Raw genomic sequence first — 21,649 nt, 5'->3', positions numbered from 1 at the left:
GGCGGTGAAGAATCTGGACAATCTACAACTTGAACAATCAGTGCTTGAGCAATTCACATGTTTTAGCTGGGAACAGTGAAAACTGGCTCTCTTTCAATAATAATTTTTAAAAGAAATAGCTTGTATTTTTCTGGTCTGATGTATTCAAGTGCTTTCGCAAAACTAATAACATGGTGCCAATTCAACGTAAAAGACTGGAGAGATTCTCCTTTTTTCCCACAATGTTAAAATGCACCTTTTCCACATTTGTATTTGCCCAAAGACTAAGCTTTGTACCTGGGAAGCCCTGGAGTAGAAATATCTCCGTGATGGAAAGCCTGAACTCTCAGGGCTTCATTCATTCGGGCACCAGCCCCGGAGCCCTCCCTCGTGCAGGACCCCAGACCCCGGACTCGGAGCCAGGCCGCAGCCCCGCCGCCGGGAGGAGCCCCCGCTCTGAGGGCGCTTCCCGCCGGGCCAGGCAACCGCGCAACTCGGGGCGCTGAGCAAACGACCTAAAGCACCACGGGGCAGCTACACAGTGGACGTGCCTGAGCTCACCCCGAGGACGGGGGTCGGCCCACAAACGCGGCCTCCCCTCCGGCGCGGGCGGCCACCCCACCTCTCGGGGCTGGAGCTCGCGGCCGGAGGCGGGCAGGGGCAGGGGCAGGGGGCACCAGGGGACGCGAGGGGGACGCGGGGACCCGAGCGCGACCCCGATGGCGCGGCGGCCGGGACGGGGGCGGCGGGGCACGCGGCGCGGACCTCGAGGCGCTGCGGGCCCAGCCGTCGGGCCAGGGGGTCTGGGCGCCGCGCGGTCCGGGTCCCAGGGGCGGGCTCCCGGGCAAGCCCCGCCCCGCCCGGCCCCGCCCCCGCCCCCCGCCCCCCGCGGCGCGCGAGCCGGTCCCGCGCGGCGCCAAGCCTTTCCCGGGTCATCGCCCCTCCTCTCTTCCGGGCCGCGAGCCCCCCGCGCGTCGCCTCAGGGCTGCGCTCGCGCGCGCGCTCCTCTCTCGCGCTCCCTCGCGCGCGCACCTTCCCGCCCGCCCGCCCGCCCGCCCTCAGCGCGCGCTCGGTCGCCCGACGACGCGGGAGCCGCACGCTCCGGACTAGGCTCGCCGCGCTCGCTGCCGCCAAGCGCCGGCCCGCGGAGGCGGCGCCCTCGGATCCCTGGCCGGAGACTGTCGGGACCGCCGAATCTGCGGCCCCAGGGCGGCGGCGGCGGCGGCGGCGGCGGCGGTGAGGAGGCCGGGCCGGGCCGGGGCGGGGGGCGGACGTGGTGGAACGGAGGGCCCGGGGGGGGGGGTCCCGGCGCCGCGGAGGCCACGTCGAAGGCTCGCGGCCAGCGGCGCGCGGGGGCAGGGGGCGGAGTGCGGGCTCGACCCGGGCTGCATCGGCCCCGGCTCGGCGCGGACGGAGGGCTGTGGGCCGAGCGGGGCGGCCGAGGGGGTTTCCGCGGGACCCTCGGCGGGATGGGGACGGGGGAGGCGCCGCCGCGAGGCTCCGGCCACGTTTCCACCGCGCCCTCGCCTCCGCTGGGGGTGGGCGACAGCCTCGCGCCTACCCGCCCCCCTCGGGGCGTCCCCGGAGCCGCGGGCCCGGCTTGCTGCCCGCGGGGTCGCGCCGAGGGGAGCCCCGTCCCGGAGCCCGGGGCCGCCCGGAGACGCAGCGGCCCGGCGGACGCGCCCTGCGAGGGAGGCCGTTCGGGGAGGGGGGAGCGGGCTCCGCGGCGCTTCCCTTCCCCCTGGACTCGGGGAAAGCCGCGACCGCAGAAGTTGGACGCGCTCGCAGGCCGTTCTTTCCGGGGGGGGAGACGGGTGGCGCCTACTCACCTAGCGCTCCCCCCCCGAGCGCGAGCCTTCGCCGCGGCTCCGGGGGGCTTGAGCCGGCCGAGCCCCGGCCCCGTGGGAACCCCCGTCTCCTCCGCGCCCGGAGCCCGCTCGGCAGCGCCGCGGAGGCGGGTCGGGGTCCTCACCCCCGCCGCCGGGATCCCGCTTCCTCAACCTCGGGAACGTCTGTCAGGAATACTTGGTTTCTAGAATCGTCACGACACGGGGGGAAAGTACAAAGTTAGGAACTGCTGCAACGCCGGGCTCCGCTCTCCCTTGGGTTTTCTGCCCGCGCCGCGAGCCGAGGAGCCTGTGGAACAAAGTAGAACTTGAGGAGCCGCCGCCGCGGCGACTACGTCCCGGGATGACGTCACCGTGCGATATTTAAAATGGGAGCTTTTCGCTCCGAGGGTGGGTGGAGGAATTGCGGCTGCTTGAAGACGCCTGAGGGCTCGCCGGCCCAGCTCGCTTCTAGTTTCTTTCTCTGACTTTGCAACTCCCTCTTTGACCCTTTGGTGCTCCCGGGATCCGAACTGGTGGGAGTGGGTTAATTTTTATGCTCTTCCACGCATCATTCCCTCAGACTGAAAAAAAAAAAAAAAAAAGAGTAATTCCATATGACTCATCCTGTGTTCCAAAGCAATAGCAACCACTGAGTGGTTCTTTCCTTCCTTTTATTTTTTTGATACGAAACAACAAGACAAAAAGGAAAACAAAACCCTAACCTCAGATATGGAGAGCACAGTAGACGAATTTAATGAATGAGAACGAGACCGTTTAGAATTCAGTACTTTTCTTTCGTGGGGTTCCTTGTTTTCTTTGATGAGATAGAAGCTAATGTAGTTCCATCAGCAAGCAACTTTCTTCTCAAACCGTATATTAAATTGCAGTGGGTTTTATTTTCCATTATAACATGGTGGGATATAAATACAGCTTTGTAAAGTGGAAATGGCCTAACTTTTTTTTAGGAGGATGCCTCATAGCATTTGTGGAAGGCTGGGGTTGTATGTGCCTCCACAACTGTTAAGTGCAACTCAGTTCCTCTTGTCTGGTACTTGGCCAAAGAAGGCGGATTTGGCATTCTAGGGTTCCAGAGGGGAAGGTTTAGGTGTCTACCCATCCAAGATCAGGGTGGGTGGGACTGCCTGCACACCTCTCAGATAACTAGTATTTCACAGTGAGATCCCTCGTTTGAATTTGCTCAAGGAGTAAAGGATCATATTATGAGGAGAGATGTCAAGAGGTTTGAGAAAACAAATGTGTGAGAACCCAAACTTATCAGCTAGGTTTTTGGTTTTAGGTTTTGGTTTTTATATTAAACACAGCAGAGGCTGTATATCTTTAATAATTGGCTCTGGAAGGGATGATATTGCTTAGTAAATGCAGCATATGAAAAACTCCCAAGTTACTTACAGCCGCCAAGTGAATGAGCTCATTGCATAAAGACAGAATAGAATATACATTGAAGCAATCCCAGGATAAGATTTTTGCCTTTATGGATTAATCAATGATAAATCAGATCTGCCATTTAAAGAGAGTCTTTCTTGAGGCGATTCCACAGTGCAGCTAAATCTCTGGCTTTCTTTTAGTTTGATTTTTCTGTGGATGACCCTGAATTTCTGCTCTATTAAATATGTTTTGATAGAACCACTGTTGGGTTATATCTTTCAGGTAAATATATCTCTGTTCCTGAAAAATGCTAACAAATTCATGCTAAAATTTTTTTCTTTATGTGTAACAGCTTTATTATTCAAATAGGACTCCTGTAGCATACAATTTACACATTTAAAATCTACAGTTCATTAGTTTCAGTATATTCACAGAGTTGTGTAGCCATCACCACAGTTAATTTTAGGACATTTTCATCACCCTTATAGGAAACCCTGTATTCATTGACACCCTCCTCTTTTTTCCCCCCATCATTCCTTCCCCTAGTCCAATAACCTACTTTCTGTCTATATGGATTTGCCTATTCTAGAAAACTTAAATAAATGCAATCATACAATATTTGGTCTTTTGTAACTGGTTTCTTTCCCTTAATACAGTGTGTTCATGGTTCACCTTTGTCATAGCCTGTATCAATACATCATTCCTCTTTTTTGTTGCTGAAGAATATTCCATTGCATGTATATACCACATTTATTTGTCCCATCAGTTGGGACATTTGGGTGCTTCCACTTTTGGACTGTTACGAATGATGCATTGGACACTTGTGTACACGTTTTTGTGTAGAAATACATTTTTATTCTTCTGATGTATAGCTATAAGTGTAGAATCGATTGGTCTTATGGTAACTCTAACTTTTTTTTTTTTTTAGGTATTACCATTTTTCTATAGTAGCTATACGGTTTTGTGTTTTAAGTCTAAATTATTACACAGAATTTTAAATTATTGTAGCTAAATATTGACAGGTTTAGTAAAAAGTGTGTAATATCATTGTAGTGCTTTTCTTTGATACCTGATTTTATTTAGCCAACAGAAGCAATTTGGTGTGCTCTCTTTACTGAACTTCTTCACAAAGCTAAGTGATAAGATTCTTAGACAGTATTATAATAAAGTCTTCATGGCATAAACTAGTCATTATTTGTTCCTTTTTCCAGATATGAGGCAATGAAACACAAGATTAAATTGAAAGAAGGAGAGCTATGAAGGACAGATGTTTTGCAGAGCTTCATTTTCCAGTTTTTATGTTTTGTTTTTTTGAGAAAAACTGTTTTATCTTTACAGGGAAAGATGAAGAACGAAATTGCTGCTGTTGTCTTCTTTTTTACACGGCTGGTTCGAAAACATGATAAGTTGAAAAAAGAGGCGGTTGAGCGGTTTGCTGAGAAATTGACTCTTATACTTCAAGAAAAATATAAAAATCATTGGTATCCAGAAAAACCATCAAAAGGACAGGCCTACAGGTAAAAGATTAGATTGAACAGTTGGATTGGACTAAGAGGCTGATAGCTCCTGAAACGAGTACAAGGCCAGAGGACTAAAGGGTGTTCAGTTCATTTCTTTCACAGTTCAACTGCAAAATACAAAACTTTGGGGTGTCTTTGGCATTTTTTTTTCCATACATGTTTTAAGATACAAGTATTTGTTCAAGTCCCACTACCACTGACTACTTGGGTAGTCAGTACTGTTGGGTCATGGGAGTTAGTCTTGAGGTGGTAGTTTGGCTTCTGACTGAACAGATTTCTTATGTATCATAGGTACGTGAGGGTTTTCACAATTCTAGAGGACCCCTAAAATTCACCCATAAATGGGCATGGTAAGAGTTGAGAGAAACGCAGTCTCTTTGTTTCTACAAATCAATTACATGTTCTTGGAAAAATAAAAGTTTTATGGCGCATATAATTAAGAATATTAAATACCTAATACATTGTTGACCCCAAAAATTTCATTTATACTATGCATAATCCTCTTAGTAGAAGCCACTGTGACTTTTAATGATGAAAGCAACTTACTATGACCCACAACTGGCAGACACTAGCTCTGGGATTTGAACTCACGTCTGACTGGTCCTAAATTCCTTTGGGCTTCTGCACACCACAGTTTGAACACTGCCTTGTATCTGAGAGGGAAAGTAACTCTCACTTGCAGCTGTCTTTTGTACTCTGGTTTATAAGTTACACTTATGGCTTAAAGTAAAGAAGAACAGGCTTCTGCAAAACATGTTCTGGCATGCTCATTCCCTAGTATTTACGTGATCACTGTGTTGAGAACCTGGGTTCTGCTAAATAAACTCAGCTGTCAAACTATGCCCCATTTGTGGAGGTGGCCACAAAAAAATAAAAGTCGAGCAGTTGTGACTACAGAAATTCTTTTATTTATGCATAATGGTGCCCCCAAAGTTTCCTTCTCAGATCAGCACTTCAGTGCTTTGATGTAAAAAGGACTTCTTTCAGTCACTTAGCTTTTACAAGTGTAAGACTATTCAGGGAGTCTACAAAGTAATGAAAATGTGATTTGTTTAGTTCTCATTCGCTAAAAGCCAGAGGTGAGCATTTATTTGATTGAAAAAAGAAAAGTATTCTATTGAAAAGTTATTGATGTATTTTCGTCTTCATTTTTATCCAAGGAGGTTTCCTAGTAAATTGGAAGATGTGATGGATTAAAGTAGAAATATGGGATCCCTGGGTGGCGCAGCGGTTTAGTGCCTGCCTTTGGCCCAGGGCGCGATCCTGGAGACCCGGGATCAAATCCCACATCGGGCTCCTGGTGCATGGAGCCTGCTTCTCCCTCTGCCTATGTCTCTGCCTCTCTCTCTCTCTCTCTCTGTGACTATCATAAATAAATAAAAAATTAAAAAAAGTAGAAATATGAATGTTTTGTATAAGTCAGACTCGTTATTTTTTATCTTCTCACTTGATTCTCTTACTTTTTTTCCTGCACATCGTCATTTCTGATAGTGAACAGCTTTTCTGAGTTAGAGCTGTTGAGGCTTTTTACACTGATATAATTGACATTGGACAAAGGCTTTTGGAAGTGCCAAACCAATTTTTTACTATTACTGAGAAAAGAAGACACTGTCAAGTAAATGCTTAAAGGTCAGACAGTGTACAGTTTCATTTCCATTAATTCTAAAAACTTGAGGAAAATAATTAGCTAAACAGGATTAAATTGGCATATGATCAAAAGTATCATTATTGAGTCATTTTGAAGCTGTCTTTGGAGTAGAAAACTATTAGACTTAATGGTGGGTTGTTACTATTATAAAAATGAACAGAATATAGGATTAGCCAGAGTGAGACTCTTGAATCCATAGAGTAGGTTGGAAGTGTTCTTTTTCTTCTAAAGTGTTTATAAATTAAAATTGTTTCTCCACAATATCTACAAATAAGAGGCTTTTGGAGGGCAATTTGGCAATATTATCAAGATCTGTAGAAATACTCCTACTCTTTGAACAGTAAGTCTCCTAAAAATCTATTCTAGAAGTATAATTAGAAATGCAGATAAATATGTATGAATATGGATGTTTCTTACACTTTATAATTGCAAAAAATTGAAAAGAACTGTCAACATTAAGTAAATGATAGACTATTTTTATGCAACTTTTAAAATCTTGTTTTTGAAGATCGGTTAATGGATAAGAAGTCACGGTATATAGAGTTTGAAAAAACAGCACAAAATATGTAAGATATGCAAATTTTGTTGAAGCAGAGTCTCTAAGCATCTTTATTTACATATATATTTTTTTTAAGCTTAGAGCCTACATCACTCTTATTATAGATAACAAAAACACGTACTTCTAAGTTCTATCTCCTTACCTATAACTGCTTTTGATCCTATGCTAAGTAGGACTTTTGAATCAACCTACACAACACCAGAATTTGTAAACATAGACCATCGTAAAGAAAGGAACAAGTAGCATCTTATATGCTGTAAAATATTTTTTTTATTCTGAATTGCTTACTTGTTAACGGTCATGTTAAGATTAGTATAGACAGAATAGAATAATAATAGCCTTTGGAGTCCAGTTGTCCAGATATGCCCCCTGGATTTACCTCCTTCTAGTTGTAAAGTTGGGAAAGTTATCAACTCTGCCTCCTTTCTTACAATGGGGAAGTGATATCTAACTTACAGGATATTTGTGAAAATAAAAAGCTAGTATACATGAAGCACTTAGGAAACTGTCAAATGTATAGTAAACCTTCAGAAAGAGTTATTATTAGTACTTAGAAATCTGTATTAGCTGTTAGAAATTTTTCACTGTTTTAAATGAAAATTGAAGTCAAATAATGAAATAATTTTTTTAAGAACCTAAGCATCGTGTTAGGTTCTATTCATTTTTCTATTGATGTCATTGTATTTAATGGTATAATTACTATTTGTCAATAAATTTGTGTTTTCCTTATTTGAGAGCTTTGCATCTGAGGAAGAGGTGAAGCGACTTAATCTAAATTCACCCAATAAATAAGTACTAGGAGTAGCACTAAAACCTGGGTTCTCTTGATTGATTTCTTAGTTGTAGGCAGTAAATACTTTTATTGTAGCCACCATTTTTTGTACATAAGCAAAATGCTTACTTTAACATGTATTTTTGCATTCATCCTCGGAGCCATCTTTGAGCATTCCATTGGGTAGATACGTATTTTCTTAGGTTTAAAAAATGGAACAAAGGCTCTGTTGGTTTAGATTTTTTTTTCAGTTATTTTTGGCTTTTTTAAAAAACGAAAACCCTTTGGTAACAAATACATGAGTAAGCCAATAACGCTTTGGATTATATTTTAATCTTAACTGTGATATGAATGGTTCTATGTCTTGGACTGATTGTATATTTATAGAACAATTATAGGTGAGGAAAGGACACCTTTCTTAACACTTGCTATCTGGAATCTATAAGCAAGGAAATGATCAAAACATCACAAGAATTTCAAAATATTTGAAGCATTGGTTAGAAGTCTTTTGTTGGAGATTTTGTTATATAGTAACTTGGCCTATTAATGCTTCTACCTTTAGTGCTCTAAGTAATTTTATGCAACGTTAGTGCTCCTTCCTCATTTAATGTACATGTGAGATTGAGTGGTTTCTGTCTGGCTAAAATGACGTAGAGCCAGTTGTTATTGTTTCCCTGGGCCTGGACAGATGCCCTCCTCTTCTTACCAGGCTGAGTCGTCTTACTGATGCTGCCTCTTTGCCTTCAGTTCACATTTATTTTCTACTTAGGATAGATATGCACCTGGGTTCCCCACCAGGGTTTGTTTGTTTTAAAATCACATTGGTAGGATCCCTGGGTGGCGCAGCGGTTTGGCGCCTGCCTTTGGCCTGGGGCGCGATCCTGGAGACCCGGGATCGAATCCCATGTCGGGCTCCTGGTGCATGGAGCCTGCTTCTCCCTCTGCCTGTGTCTCTGCCTCTCTCTCTCTCTCTCTGTGCGACTATCATAAATAAATAAAAATTTATAAAAAAAAAATCACATTGGCAAATACTAATAATATGACAGGTTTATGATTAAGATTCAATTAAAGCTATTAACATTATTCTACTTCGTTGTAGATGCATTCGTGTCAATAAGTTTCAGAGAGTTGATCCTGATGTTCTGAAAGCCTGTGAGAACAGCTGCATCTTATACAGTGATCTAGGCTTACCAAAGGAACTCACTCTGTGGGTGGATCCATGTGAGGTGTGCTGTCGGTAAGTGTGCTGGCTGAACTGATTACCATGCTGGAACTAATTTTATGAAATTCTCTCAGTTACTGCCTGCTTGTGTGTCTTTATGACCAGAAGCTGGCTGTGTGGGCTTATTTAGTTGTGAATTTTGTCATCTGAAGGTGAAGGACTGGTTACATTCCTTTTTTACAGTTAAACTTAAAAACTTGATTGGGTAGGGTTTTTATAGGGCTCTGCCAAGAAGTTGATTATAGACCAAAAGGCAGAATTTAGATACCTAGCCTCTTGTAGGTCAATTACTGTCTTTCTTTGGTGGTGCACTTGTGTTTCCCCTCTTCAAATTAGGGAAGAAGTTAATCTCAAGTATTACTGGATAATAATAATGTTCAGTTGGTTTCTGTTTGTCTCTTCTCTTGCCTCCCTCACCCATTATTTTCATAGTTTTGTTTTTATAATGGAGATTATTTCTCATCTCCTAATGAGCAGAATTGTAAAAGGTGAGTGTTAGATGTGATATCTAATTGAATTCCATTCATTCTGAAAAACATACATTGTGGACCAGGCATTCTTAATTGTGGGGTTTTTAAAAAGTGAAAGTGACATTCTGCTGTCAGATTGTTTGAAGTATAATGGAGAAAAACGAATGAGCAGATTATAACTGTGATTTATGCTGTAATAGAAATACGTACAAAATGCAGTAGTTGGTGGCACAAAGGAGAAAGTTACTGCCTCTACTGGGAATCAGAAAAGACTACCAGGTGGGTGATACTAGAGTTGGGTGGGGAAGGATGCAGTTGACTAGTTGATAAGGTGGCAAGGATATTTCCAGGCAGGAAGAATAGGATGAGTAGATATATGGAATACCCTGCAAGTGATTACCTACAGTTGTTCCTTTAAGGTATTTCTCTTTGGTTTTAAGTGCATTTCACCTGTTGACTACAGTTGAGATGCTTTTTGATACAATCCTAATAAATTCCAAAGGTGATCATGACCTTTGACCTGATCTCCAGCAATAAAAGTAGAGGTGGTGATATGCCATGCCACTCTGGACCACCATGGAAGTACTTGGTATAAGCTGTTGGTGTAAGCTGCTTGCTTTGGGAAACTTAAGGTTACTAGATTCTCCAGCACTTCTTTCTCAGAAAAAAGAAGAGCAAGATATCTTAAGTTTTGGTCCAAGAAGGTCAAACATTTTTAGATTCTGGGACCAATTCAGGAGTCATCTTAGGCCAAGGTCAGACTTTATAGACTTCGGCCACTGAACCCCTGCTGAAGACCTCAGTATATAAGAAATAGTTATCACAAAGTTACCATATTGAATTGCTTACTTTTTATTAGGTCTGCACTTAGATTCTGACTGACTCTTCTTTAACACACAGTTCTTTAGTTATGTAGTTTTTCAGCCATAAAAAAGTATAAGCAGTATTTGAAAGGGGCTTTTTCATGTAGTTATAAAGCTACCAAAAAAATATAGAGTCTTACGTGGAGGCAGAAACAAAAAAGTAGAAAAAAGAGTTGGCAAAATGTATTATCACCTAGTCAAATAATGAGTATTTAATATGACAATCTTAAATCATTAGGGAAATATTTCTATGTCCAAAAATGCTTAAGTCAGGTAATTGTATAAACATTTTGGACATAGTTATTCGAAATGGCTTAAACTAAATCTTGGCACCTGAAAATAAAAGCTTTAGTTAAATAGCCATTCTACTTAGGTGGATACTTCATTACTTATGATGCCAGATAATGAAAAATTTCTGTGCTTTCATCTTATTAATATATGAAAATCTTTTTTTTTTTTAATTTTTATTTATTTATGATAGTCACACACAGAGAGAGAGAGAGAGAGGCAGAGACACAGGCAGAGGGAGAAGCAGGCTCCATGCACCGGGAGCCTGATGTGGGATTCGATCCCGGGTCTCCAGGATCGCACCCTGGGCCAAAGGCAGGCGCTAAACTGCTGCGCCACCCAGGGATCCCAATATATGAAAATCTTTTCATTCAGTAGCCTTTTAACAATTTTACATGTGATTAAAATTTTGCCAAAAGTTGGCTATGATGTGATATTTTAATCACCTTCAGAATATGGGGTTCTCATTCTGTGATAATAGAACTTCATGCTGGTGATTGAGTAGAGGTGATTGCAGTTAAGAGAAGAAATCTCAATATTGATACTGCTTTGGGACCAAAATTGTAAAGATAAATATTCTGAAAACCAAAATAAAGCTGATCTAGCAGTTCTATAATTGAACAAATATCTGAGAGACATTAATAATAACTCATTGGTACACTAGAGAGTAAGCTTATAAATAAATTGAAATTGACTAAAAGGGAGCATTCTTCATAGTATAACTGAGTTATTCCCATCAGGATAAAATATTTGAAGTGTACAAGAAACCTTACGTAGTTAGGTTATCATTTAGTGAACTATGTGAGAAGATACAGAATAGGTAACAGATCCTCCTTCCTTATAAAGAGAATGCCTGAGAATGGCTCACAGCTTTCTTATTTTTCTTATTTATCCAACATACTCCATACCTTTTTTTTTTTTTTTTTGGAATCTCTATATTCCTTTTCCTGATACACAGACCATTAGATGCAATTGATTTGTTCCAGTTAACTAAATTGGACTTAATGTTTTAGCAGTGTATGGTTGAAAAATGGAAAATGTAAGTTATCCATTACTAATTCTAAAACATTAACCACACATGCCAATGTTACAGTAATATATAGTGAAGAGCTTTGCTTACTATGAAGAGAACCATCATACCGAAATAGTAGAAAGGGAAAGATGCAGAACCTAATTGAATTTGCATGTCAAAAAAATCTGAGTTAATAAAGCTGACCCTTCAGTCATTTGACCCTTCAGTCTGCCCTTGATTTAGGTTTCTGTTTCTACAGAGGCAGGGATTTTTCTCAAATTGCCTGCCTTTCTGTTTTACTTGAATTTTGATTCCATTAATGGGCAAAACCGAAGATAGGCCTAATAAACCCTTTAATATTGCTGACATTATTAACATGTGAATTAACCATTGTATTGAAATTTGTTGAGTCCTTAACCCATGGGTAGACAGGTAAATTCCGATGCTAAAACTCTATGCAAAGTAAAGTTGAAATTACAGTACAGGAGTTCTGTGTTAAGAAGGATTTGCCTAAATGCTCAGGCATCTTATACTAGGAAAAAAACACTAGCTGAAGACCAACCAGTACCCAGCCAGTTCAGCTTTCTTGCCTAGCAGATAGGAAACTGTGGCCTGGAGACATTAAATAACTTGCCCCTTATCACAGAGCTAGTTAGTGGGAGAGCTGGAACCAGAAACATGTTCAGTGCTCCTTCTACCATCTGTAGCAACTCCTTTTATGAGATAAACTGAAAAAGAATAAAAAAGGGAGTTATGTCCCATATTTAGGTAGTATTTATGGCCCATTCAGCCTGTGTGAGAGTGGAAGTCAGCACAGCTATATAAAGAAGTAGAACTCACCTATGAGGCTACATGATCTCCATATAACTTTCAAAGAAAGGCTTTATTGCAGTTTGGCCTTTTACTTTATACATATTCTGATTGAGAAATAATTTGAGAGAAGACTTAACTTGAGGGGCACCTGGGTGGCTCAGTGGTTGAGCCTTTGGCTCGGGTCGTGATCCCAGGGTCCTGGGACGAGGTCCCACATCAGGCTCCTCATAGGGAGCCTGCTTCTCCCCCTGGCTATATCTCTTTCTCTCTGTCTTTCATGAATAAATAAATGAAATCTTTAAAAAAAAAAAAAAAGACAAATTAATCGACATATTATTATATTATTAACTGTGGTTTTTCTGTCAAGGTTGGTTTTTTTTTTTAAGCTTAAAATCACTTTGTCTTTCTAACTTTAATTACATGTTGTGTAAGAACTGCTTAACAATTAATTCCTTTGTCCTAACACTTACTAGAAATTGTTTCATAGTGTTTATGTTGTACAGTCTATTTAAATAGATTTGTGGGTTTTTCTTAATCTCCAAATAAAAACTGGTTTTATGGGGGCCTGGGTGGTTCAGTTGGTTAAGCTTCCAACTCTTGATTTCAGCCCAGGTCATGATTTCGAGGGCGTGACATCAAGCTCCCGTTGGGCTGTTGGGCTTCTCGGTGGGCAATGGAGCTTTCTTAAGATTCTCTGTGTCTCAGAAAAAAAAAAACTACTAGTTTTACTATTCATTATGCTATTTTCACTCATTGCAGAATTTACTTTCCTTTTTTTTTTTAGTAGCCAACAGCTATAGTTAAATATTCTAACAATTATTTTCTATTTCAAGGCTCTAAAAATACTTTGGGAGGATTAAAAGGGTAGTTTTACTTTTTAAAAAGAATTAGGATGAGAAATGAGCAGTTTTCGTAGGAATCTCCATGAGATAAGCAATATAATTCCAGCAAAACCTCTTTATTTTCCTCAACAATTGTTTGTTTTTTAGTTCCTCAGTTCTTATTTTTGTCAGTGTGGATACAGGCAAACCAGGCCCCTTCTTTATTTAATCATGGTAAAAGTCAATCTCAAAGGAAATACCTAGTTGATTTGTGACTTGAATTACTAATATCTACATTACAGTGGTTAGTTAAAAATACATTAGAAAACTGGGATCCCTGGGTGGCGCAGCGGTTTGGCGCCTGCCTCTGGCCCAGGGCGCGATCCTGGAGACCCGGGATCGAATCTCACATCAGGCTCCCGGTGCATGGAGCCTGCTTCTCCCTCTGCCTGTGTCTCTGCCTCTCTCTCTCTCTCTGTGACTATCATAAATAAATAAAAATTAAAAAAAAAAAGAAAAGAAAATTTTAAGGTACAGCCAGTTTAATGGTACATACAAAAATATAATCAAAACAGTGAATTTCTCTTCAGTGTTTTAAACAACTATTTGTTGGGTGGCAGTAGGAAAGAAAATTGGGAAAGAGAATGTGGAGTCACTTTTATTTGTAATTGAATAAAGCCAGAGGTAGAAAATCGTGGTTTGCCTGTTGTCATGGAACCTGGGCTAAGACACTGTATGAGGACACCTGGGTGGCTCAGCGGTTGAGCGTCTGCCTTTGGCCCAGGGCACAATCCTTGGAGTTCCAGGATCAAGTCCCGCATTGGGCCCTGCATGGAGCCTGCTTCTCCCTCTGCCTGTGTCTCTGCCTCTCTCTCTGTGTCTCTCATGAATAAATAAAAAATAAAAATAAAAGATACTGAATATGTAAGGTTAAGTTCTGGGGAGAGCTCCTTCTTTGCTTTAGACCAATGGCATATCCAAGGCTGTTTGTTTTTATGGACAATTTCTTGCTTTTGTTGATGGTACTTCAGGGTTTGTAAGTTTGTTTTTTTTAATCCTTAGGTATGGAGAGAAAAACAATGCATTCATTGTTGCCAGCTTTGAAAATGAGGATGAGAACAAGGATGAAATCTCCAAGAAAGTTACCAGGGCTCTTGATAAGGTTACCTCTGATTATCATTCAGGATCCTCTTCTTCAGATGAAGAAACAAGTAAAGAAGTAGAAGTGAAACCCAGTTCAGTGACTGCGACCCCAAGCCCTGTGTACCAGGTAACCATGGATGTCTCTCTATTAAAGATGATGAGCAGGGCTTGCGAGGTCATTCCAGGGGGTCCTGCTCATATTGCCGAGGGTTTCTGATTTGAGATACTGAATCCCATTTCTTACTTTCCACATAAAGGGAAGCTGATCCTCTGAGATATAAGTAGGATAAATACATTTTATTTGGTTGTTTGTTTATGGTAAATACATTTTAAAAGGTGTGACAAAAAGTAGAAAAAATTATGGTGATAAAACATTCCTGATATTTCAAGATCCTTACTATTACAAAGGAGGTATTCAGTTTTTAGAGTCTTCAACACTTCTGTTGCATACCATTAGGTTTAACTTTCTTCTCTCCAAGATTAAAGAGAAACTTCACTGAATTATATATAAGATTTTTCACTCAAGTCAGAACACTATCTCCTTTACTTCAGCAGTTGAAGAGTTATATAGCAACTATGCATGCACTTAGAAATTCATCCACTTGTTTATACCCCACATACCAAGGAACATTTAATATACTTTTTTAAATTGTCAATACAATACTGTTCAACAAAAAAGATAAATCAAGAAAATTTAAAGACATCTTTTGATTTGAGCTGTGTTCTATACATGCACTTTACTCTAATTTTGAGTATATTTAAAATATACCTATTTTTATTAACTTGGCCTTAATTAGACATAAAACATACCAGATTTGTTGTAGGGTTGGATTTGGGCTACAACGAGTAGTTAGACTTTAATGAGAAATCAGGGTTTTGAGTATGAGAAACTAAATCTTTTTTTTTTTTAATTTATTTATTTATTTATTCATTCATTCATTCATTCATTCATTCATTCATTCATTCATGAGAGAGAGAGGCAGAGACATAGGCAGAAGGAGAAGCAGGCTCCATGCAGGGAGCCTGATGTGGGACTCGATCCCAGGACTCCAGGATCACACCCTGGGCGGAAGGCAGGCGCTAAACCGCTGAGCCACCCAGGTGTCCCAAGAGAAACTAAATCTTTAAATTCATCATACATTTATATAATGAACATGAACATGCTTTCAGTTTAACTTCTCTTTTTTTTTTTTTTTTTTTTACATTTGTTGAATTATCCTTCTAGGAAGATTAGTTATGAAGATTATCATATTCGTAAGGATATATGGTATATATTGTAAGGTAACATGCACTTGCTTTAAACAACTTAAGTGTAAAAAACTATAATGGTGACCAAGTCCTCTCTCTCCTCCCCCCAACCAGCAGTGCTATACTTTTCTATGGAAGTATTTGTTACTAGGATTTTTTTTTCTGTATTTTCCCTGAGAGATTCCCTATATAGATAAGTAAACATAGTATTTGTATTTCAGAGATGATTTTTAAGACTTTTACCGTAAATATTTGGGTTTTTTTTCCCCTCTGTGGTGTATTATATACTCTAAATTACTGTTGTTAAATTGCCTGGAATTAATTCACATGTGGCAATTTTATCTCAGAATTTTATTATTACTCAACAAAGCAAGAAAGTAAGTCTCAAATTGATTGCAAGTAAATTGGCCTTTAATTTTTAGATTATCCTTTTTTTAAAGATTTTTACTTATTGTTTATTAGTACAAGCAGGGGGAGCTGCAAAGGAGAGGGAAAAAGCCGACGCCTTGCTGAGCAGGGAGCCAGACATGGGGGGGGGTTGATCCCAGAACCCTGAGATCATGACCCAAGCCAAAGTCAAATGCCCAACTGACTGAACCACTCAGGCACCCCCAGATTTTCCTTTTAAATTGCATTTATTTCCCCCCATGTTGAGAAACTGTTAGTATAAAATTATAACAAAAGCATGGAAATTGAAGTATCTTCTGTGGGCCTTTAAAATAAGACATTTTTCCTTGACATTTTATTCACTAACAAAACATTTCATGACAGAGAAGCATGGCTGTTAAAAGCCATTGTGTAGAAAGCTGGTACAAGTGGCCCACTTTAATCTTTTCTTCCTATCCACTTCATCTTGAACCTGGCACTGCTAAAAGGTGTAAATAGGGGGCTTGTCAAAGTAAGGACACAAAGTTCCTAGCTTGGGGCCTTTGTTCTTTTAGGAATCTGTCTGGTTTTTTAAAGATCCTTCCAGAGATTACTGTACTAATTAAGAATTGAAGATCATGTCATTTCTCCCCACATTGATCTATAGAGTCAATTCAGGTTCAGTCAAAATCCCAACAAGATTTTTCTAGAAAGTGACATTGATTTTAAAATTTATAAAAAGGAGACTCAAGTTAAAGGCCTACACTTCTATAAAGCCATTATGTCTAATAAGATAGTGTGCTAAAGATTTATAGATACACAAATATATTAATGGAACTAAATAGAGAGCCCAGAAATAGACCTACATATGTACAGTCTTTTTTATTTTTTATTATTATTTTTTTTTTATGAAAGTGTCAAAGCAGTTCAATAGGGAAAGTCTTTTAAGAACTCATACTAGGGACACCTGGGTGGCTCAGTGTGGAGTGTCTGCCTTTGGCTCAGGTCATGATCCCGGGGTTGTGGAATTGAATCTTGCATCGGGCTCCCTATGGGGAGCCTGCTTCACCGTCTATCTATGTCTCTGTGTCTCTCATGGATAAGTAAATAAAATCTTAAAAAAAAAAAAAGGGAACTGGCACATTGGATACTCTATATAAGAAAAAAAAATGAACGTAACTGCTACCTGGCAGCATACACAAAAAAATTAATTTGAGATGGGTCTTAGACCTGAACATAAAAGCTAACTCTGACACTTCGGAAGAAAGTATTCAGAGATATCTTTATTATTTGGGATAAGCAAAGATTTCTTTCAGGGTATACAAAAAACAAAAGAAAAGAACTTGTTAAATTTGACTTCATCAAAATTAAAAATCTTTGCTCATCAAAACATACCATTAAGAAAATGAATGGGCAAAGCATAGACTGGAACAAAATATTCTCAATACATACATCAAAGGACTTGGTTTCCAGAATATACTTTATAAATCATTCCTATAAATCAGTAATAAAAGACAAACAACCCAATTAAAAATGGGAAGATGTGATTAAACACCGTGCAAAAGAAGTTCTATAAATGTCCAGTAAACACACATGAAAAGGTGCTTAACCTTATTTGTCATCTGGGAAATGCAAATTAAAACCACAGTGAAACACAATTTCTTCCAGAATGGCTAAAATTAAAGTCTGACTGCTGGCAAGGATGTGAAGTAGCTAGATTCATAAACTGTTGGTGGGAGTGTGAAATGGCACAACCGCTTTGGAAAACTATTGGCGCTTACTAAATATGCATCTACCCTATTACCCAACATTAACACTTAAGTATTTAATAAGAGAAATGAAAATATTTACAAAAACATGTGTTAGAATGTTTATAACAGCTTTTTTTCATAGTAGCAAGATGGAAAGCAACTGAAATGTCCACAAACAAGTGAATGGGAGAAAAATTGTGAGGTTTTTACACAGTAGAATAATAGTAAAATAGGAAGAACTAATAATAAATATAATCTGGAAGGACCCCAAAAACATTTGATCGAGCAAGTGAATTTTGCCATCCACCAAAGAACACATGCTAGATGATTCTATTTATATGAAGTTCACAAACAGGGAAAACTCAAGTCTGATGATAAAAATCAGAACAGTGGTTGCTTATGGGGGTGAGGATTAACTGGAAAGGATAATGTAAGCTCCAGAATTTTGTCTTTTCTGACAGTTTTTTTTATCTGTACCCCTAAAGTGGGGCTTGAACTCACAACTTTGAGATGAGTCACATACTCTTCTCCCTGAGCCAGCCAGGCACCCTTTTCTCTCTTGACAGTTTTTTTTTTTTTAAAGATTTATTTATTTTATTTATTTATGATAGACATAGAGAGAGAGAGAGGCAGAGACACAGGAGGAGGGAGAAGCAGGCTTCATGCTGGGAGCCCGATGCGGGACTCGATCCCGGGACTCAATCCCGGGACTCCAGGATCGTGCCCTGGGCCAGAGGCAGGCGCTAAACCGCTGAGCCACCCAGGGATCCCCCATCTCTTGACAGTTTTAAAACATTTTCAGCACCTCAGTATAAAAAGAAATGAAAACATTTCATTTTGCTGTTTGTAATATGAGTCAATTATTAGTTGGAACTCTAAATTCTTCCTTATTTCAGCATTATTTTATTTTTATTTTTTTATTTTTTTTATTTTTTTAGCATTATTTTATATAATTAGGAATTAACATACTAAGGTTATTCGTTGAAGCATTGTTTTATTTTGTGCATTGTTTGTAATAGTAAAACACTGAAAACAGCCTAATGTTCCATCAATAGGACACTGATATGTGGCATAGTCATTGCATTACACCTAGCTGTCAGATAATGAAAAAGGAATTTAGGTATGATACGAGTATCTCTGGGATGTGTTTATCAAGTGCAAAAAGTAGTGAAGAAAATTGTATGTGCATGTTTTTCAAAATGTATGTACAGATGTACACCCAAGTATATGCATGAAAATTTAAGGGTATACACCAAAAAAATTAGTGTCAGTTGCCTCTGAGAGGGCAACTGAGTAGCTGTCAATCAGATACAGGGATTTTACATTCATTGTGTATGCTTTTATATATACTGTTTGTATTTTTTAGGCTATGAATGCAATTTTATAGAGAATATAAATTTTAAAATACTTATATTAAAAATTGAAGATTAGAAATGAGAGAATTCAGAAACTCACAGTCACAAGGTACAGCATTCTGAGCAGGGGGCTCCAAAACTGCTGATGACTTTGAGTTGTTTTGTGAATTTGATGTCCCATTTGACTTTGGGATAATCTAGTACTGTTGTTCGGAAACAAGACTGGCTGCATTAGAATCACATACATTGTAGTCAGAATACCTGACCTCTGTTTTTACATTTTTGTTATTGGTCAGGGCTAGGATATGAATATTTTGTGTTTTAAAAGCTTTCTAGGTGACTCCTTAATAACCATCCAGCTGTGGAAACCACTGGTCTAAAACATGGTGTGTCCTTTCACGCTTCCATTCATTTCTGTTTTAATCTTTTCTTAGAATGCTGTTTTGAGTTCATTCATTCTTTCAATTTCATTCAGTCATTTTCATTCAGAAAATAAATCAGTCACCTATTATATATGAAGTTTTTAACATATTTATATCTGACCATAGGATGTCACTTAGACCTCTTAAGAGTATGGGTGAGTGATTTGGTTCGTCTTTAAAGAGTAACCTGTACTTCTGCATTGTTTTTACATAATGTGACTAATTTTTCCTTTGAATTTACTGTTTTCTCTTTCATGCAGATTTCAGAATTAATATTCCCGCCTCTTCCAATGTGGCACCCTTTGCCCAGAAAAAAGCCAGGAATGTACCGAGGGAATGGTCATCAGAATCACTACCCTCCTCCTATTCCATTTGGTTATCCAAATCAGGGAAGAAAGAATAAACCATATCGCCCAATTCCAGTAACATGGGTACCTCCTCCTGGAATGCATTGTGACCGGAATCACTGGATTAATCCTCACATGTTAGCACCTCACTAGCTGCTTTTGATTCTGTTGGTGTCAGTGTTGAGAGAAGGTAGACCAAGCCTGACCACATTAAAAGTTAAAAGTTCATACTCATACTAGTAAAGTTAGATGGGCCAAACCATCAACTTATTTTTATAGAAAAGTTATTGATAATAATCTTTCTTAAAAAATATATATGCACTTTAGATATATTGATATAGTTTGAGAAACTTTATTAAAGTTAGTCAAGTGCCTGAGTTTTTAATATTGGACTTGAGTATTTATATATTGTGCATCAACTCTGTTGGATACGAGAACACTGTAGCAGCAGACGATCTGTTCTAGCACCTTTGAGCATTTACTTTATGGAGAGTATGTAAGTTATTTATACACAAGGAAATCTATTTTATGTCATTGTTTAGAAAAATTGCGTGAAATCATGTAGTTGCAAATAAAAAGTAGTTTGAGGCATGACAATGTGTGCTTCTTTTCTGTGCATAAAAGGAGAAATAGCAAACGGGATATTTCAGTTTAATGTGCTTAAATATTTAGCAAAGAATAAAAAATGTAAGAATTTAATATTTTCTTTTAAAAAATCAACTTTTTATTAACCGTAACTTTCCCCAAGGCAACCATAAGAAAATGCATATAAAAAGTCCACAATTTATTAGTATGAATTGAAAATATAAATATAATAAAACATTTTTTCAGCCATCAAAAGTTGCTATAGGTAGGATTTCCCTAACCAAAGATTTAGTCTGTATTAATTTTGATATGGCATCTGACTTAATTGCCTGGTGCCACTTTATAAAGCAGAAATGTTCTTAATCTCTGATCCTTGTGCTTTTTTTCAACACATGAAAGTCTTTAACAGATGTCTGAAATAAAGCCAAATAGTACGGTACTTTTCAGATTCTTCAGTAGTCCTTCATATTTATACCACCGTAACGTCATCTGTCTTGTAAGCGTACTTGAACTACAAAAAAGAGAGAGAGAAGAATTTGGATTTTTTTCCCCCAAAATTAAATTTTTTAGATACTTTTTCCTATTTTGCACCATCTTTAAATTTCTAGTCATAAATTATTTGACTTATCAGAAAAATCACAGCTTCCTAATAAATGATTAGAAGCCCTTGGCTACTCCAAATAATTCCTGTAGTCATTTTTTATGATAGGTTCTATTTAAGTATAGAGTACCAGAGAAGTGCACAAATTCTAAGGATACGTATAGCCCAAAGGTTTGAAGTATGTGGAATTTAAATTCTGCAACCTCAACATGAAATTTGTTTTTAAATCTTAGAGACTCTTCTAGTTTTAATATTATCTTGGGTAAACTATATATCTTTTAATATATTTCTAAACCATGATAATCTTTTTTCCCTGAAATATATAATGAATACCTACTCAAACTTGAGCAGATTTTTCTTAGGGTAACCAACATCACAGGATGATAAGCTTTATTTAAATTTAAAATGTTTTTTAACTGTTAGGCTTCCCTTATGGGTCCTAGAGAGTTCTGTGTGATAATGGCAGATTGCAGTTGTAAAGGTAGCAGGTTACAAGTATTTTTATCATGGAGTTAACAGATAGCTTTTCTTTTCGTTTGCTTGTGTTATAAGCTTATTGGGAAAATTAGAAGCATAGGAGTTAACAGCTTTTCTTTTAGTTTGCTTGTAGTTACAAGCTTATTGGGAAAATTAGAAGCATAATAGTCAT

At 39.3% G+C, this 21,649-nt stretch overlaps 2 protein-coding genes across 4 annotated transcripts in view; one reads left to right on the top strand and one right to left on the bottom strand.

The window, feature by feature from the left end:
* Positions 1 to 20,408, top strand: part of BTG3 (BTG anti-proliferation factor 3) — a 37,743-nt gene extending 17,335 nt beyond the window's left edge. The window contains exons 1-5 of one of the 3 annotated variants that reach the window (XM_038581262.1): positions 1,081 to 1,215; positions 4,533 to 4,711; positions 8,793 to 8,930; positions 14,245 to 14,452; positions 19,728 to 20,408. In XM_038581262.1, the coding sequence (XP_038437190.1) occupies positions 4,539 to 4,711; positions 8,793 to 8,930; positions 14,245 to 14,452; positions 19,728 to 19,967 (759 nt within the window). In that variant the 5' untranslated portion in view covers positions 1,081 to 1,215; positions 4,533 to 4,538 and the 3' untranslated portion in view covers positions 19,968 to 20,408. Of the gene's footprint in view, positions 1 to 1,080; positions 1,216 to 4,530; positions 4,712 to 8,792; positions 8,931 to 14,244; positions 14,453 to 19,727 lie in introns of those variants that run through there. The other 2 variants (XM_038581261.1, XM_038581263.1) reach the window with 2 other exon arrangements.
* A 171-nt stretch (positions 20,409 to 20,579) lies between these two features.
* Positions 20,580 to 21,649, bottom strand: part of CXADR (CXADR Ig-like cell adhesion molecule) — a 58,638-nt gene continuing 57,568 nt past the window's right edge. The window contains exon 8 of the mRNA XM_038581254.1: positions 20,580 to 20,910. Within this exon, the coding sequence (XP_038437182.1) occupies positions 20,869 to 20,910 (42 nt within the window). The 3' untranslated portion in view covers positions 20,580 to 20,868. The remainder of the gene's footprint in view (positions 20,911 to 21,649) is intronic.

The sequence above is a fragment of the Canis lupus genome, chromosome 31 (assembly GCF_011100685.1).
Source record: "Canis lupus familiaris isolate Mischka breed German Shepherd chromosome 31, alternate assembly UU_Cfam_GSD_1.0, whole genome shotgun sequence".
In the NCBI taxonomy this organism is placed as follows: domain Eukaryota; kingdom Metazoa; phylum Chordata; class Mammalia; order Carnivora; family Canidae; genus Canis; species Canis lupus.
Note: the sequence above shows the minus strand (reverse complement) of the source record. Positions and strands in the feature narration are given on the sequence as shown.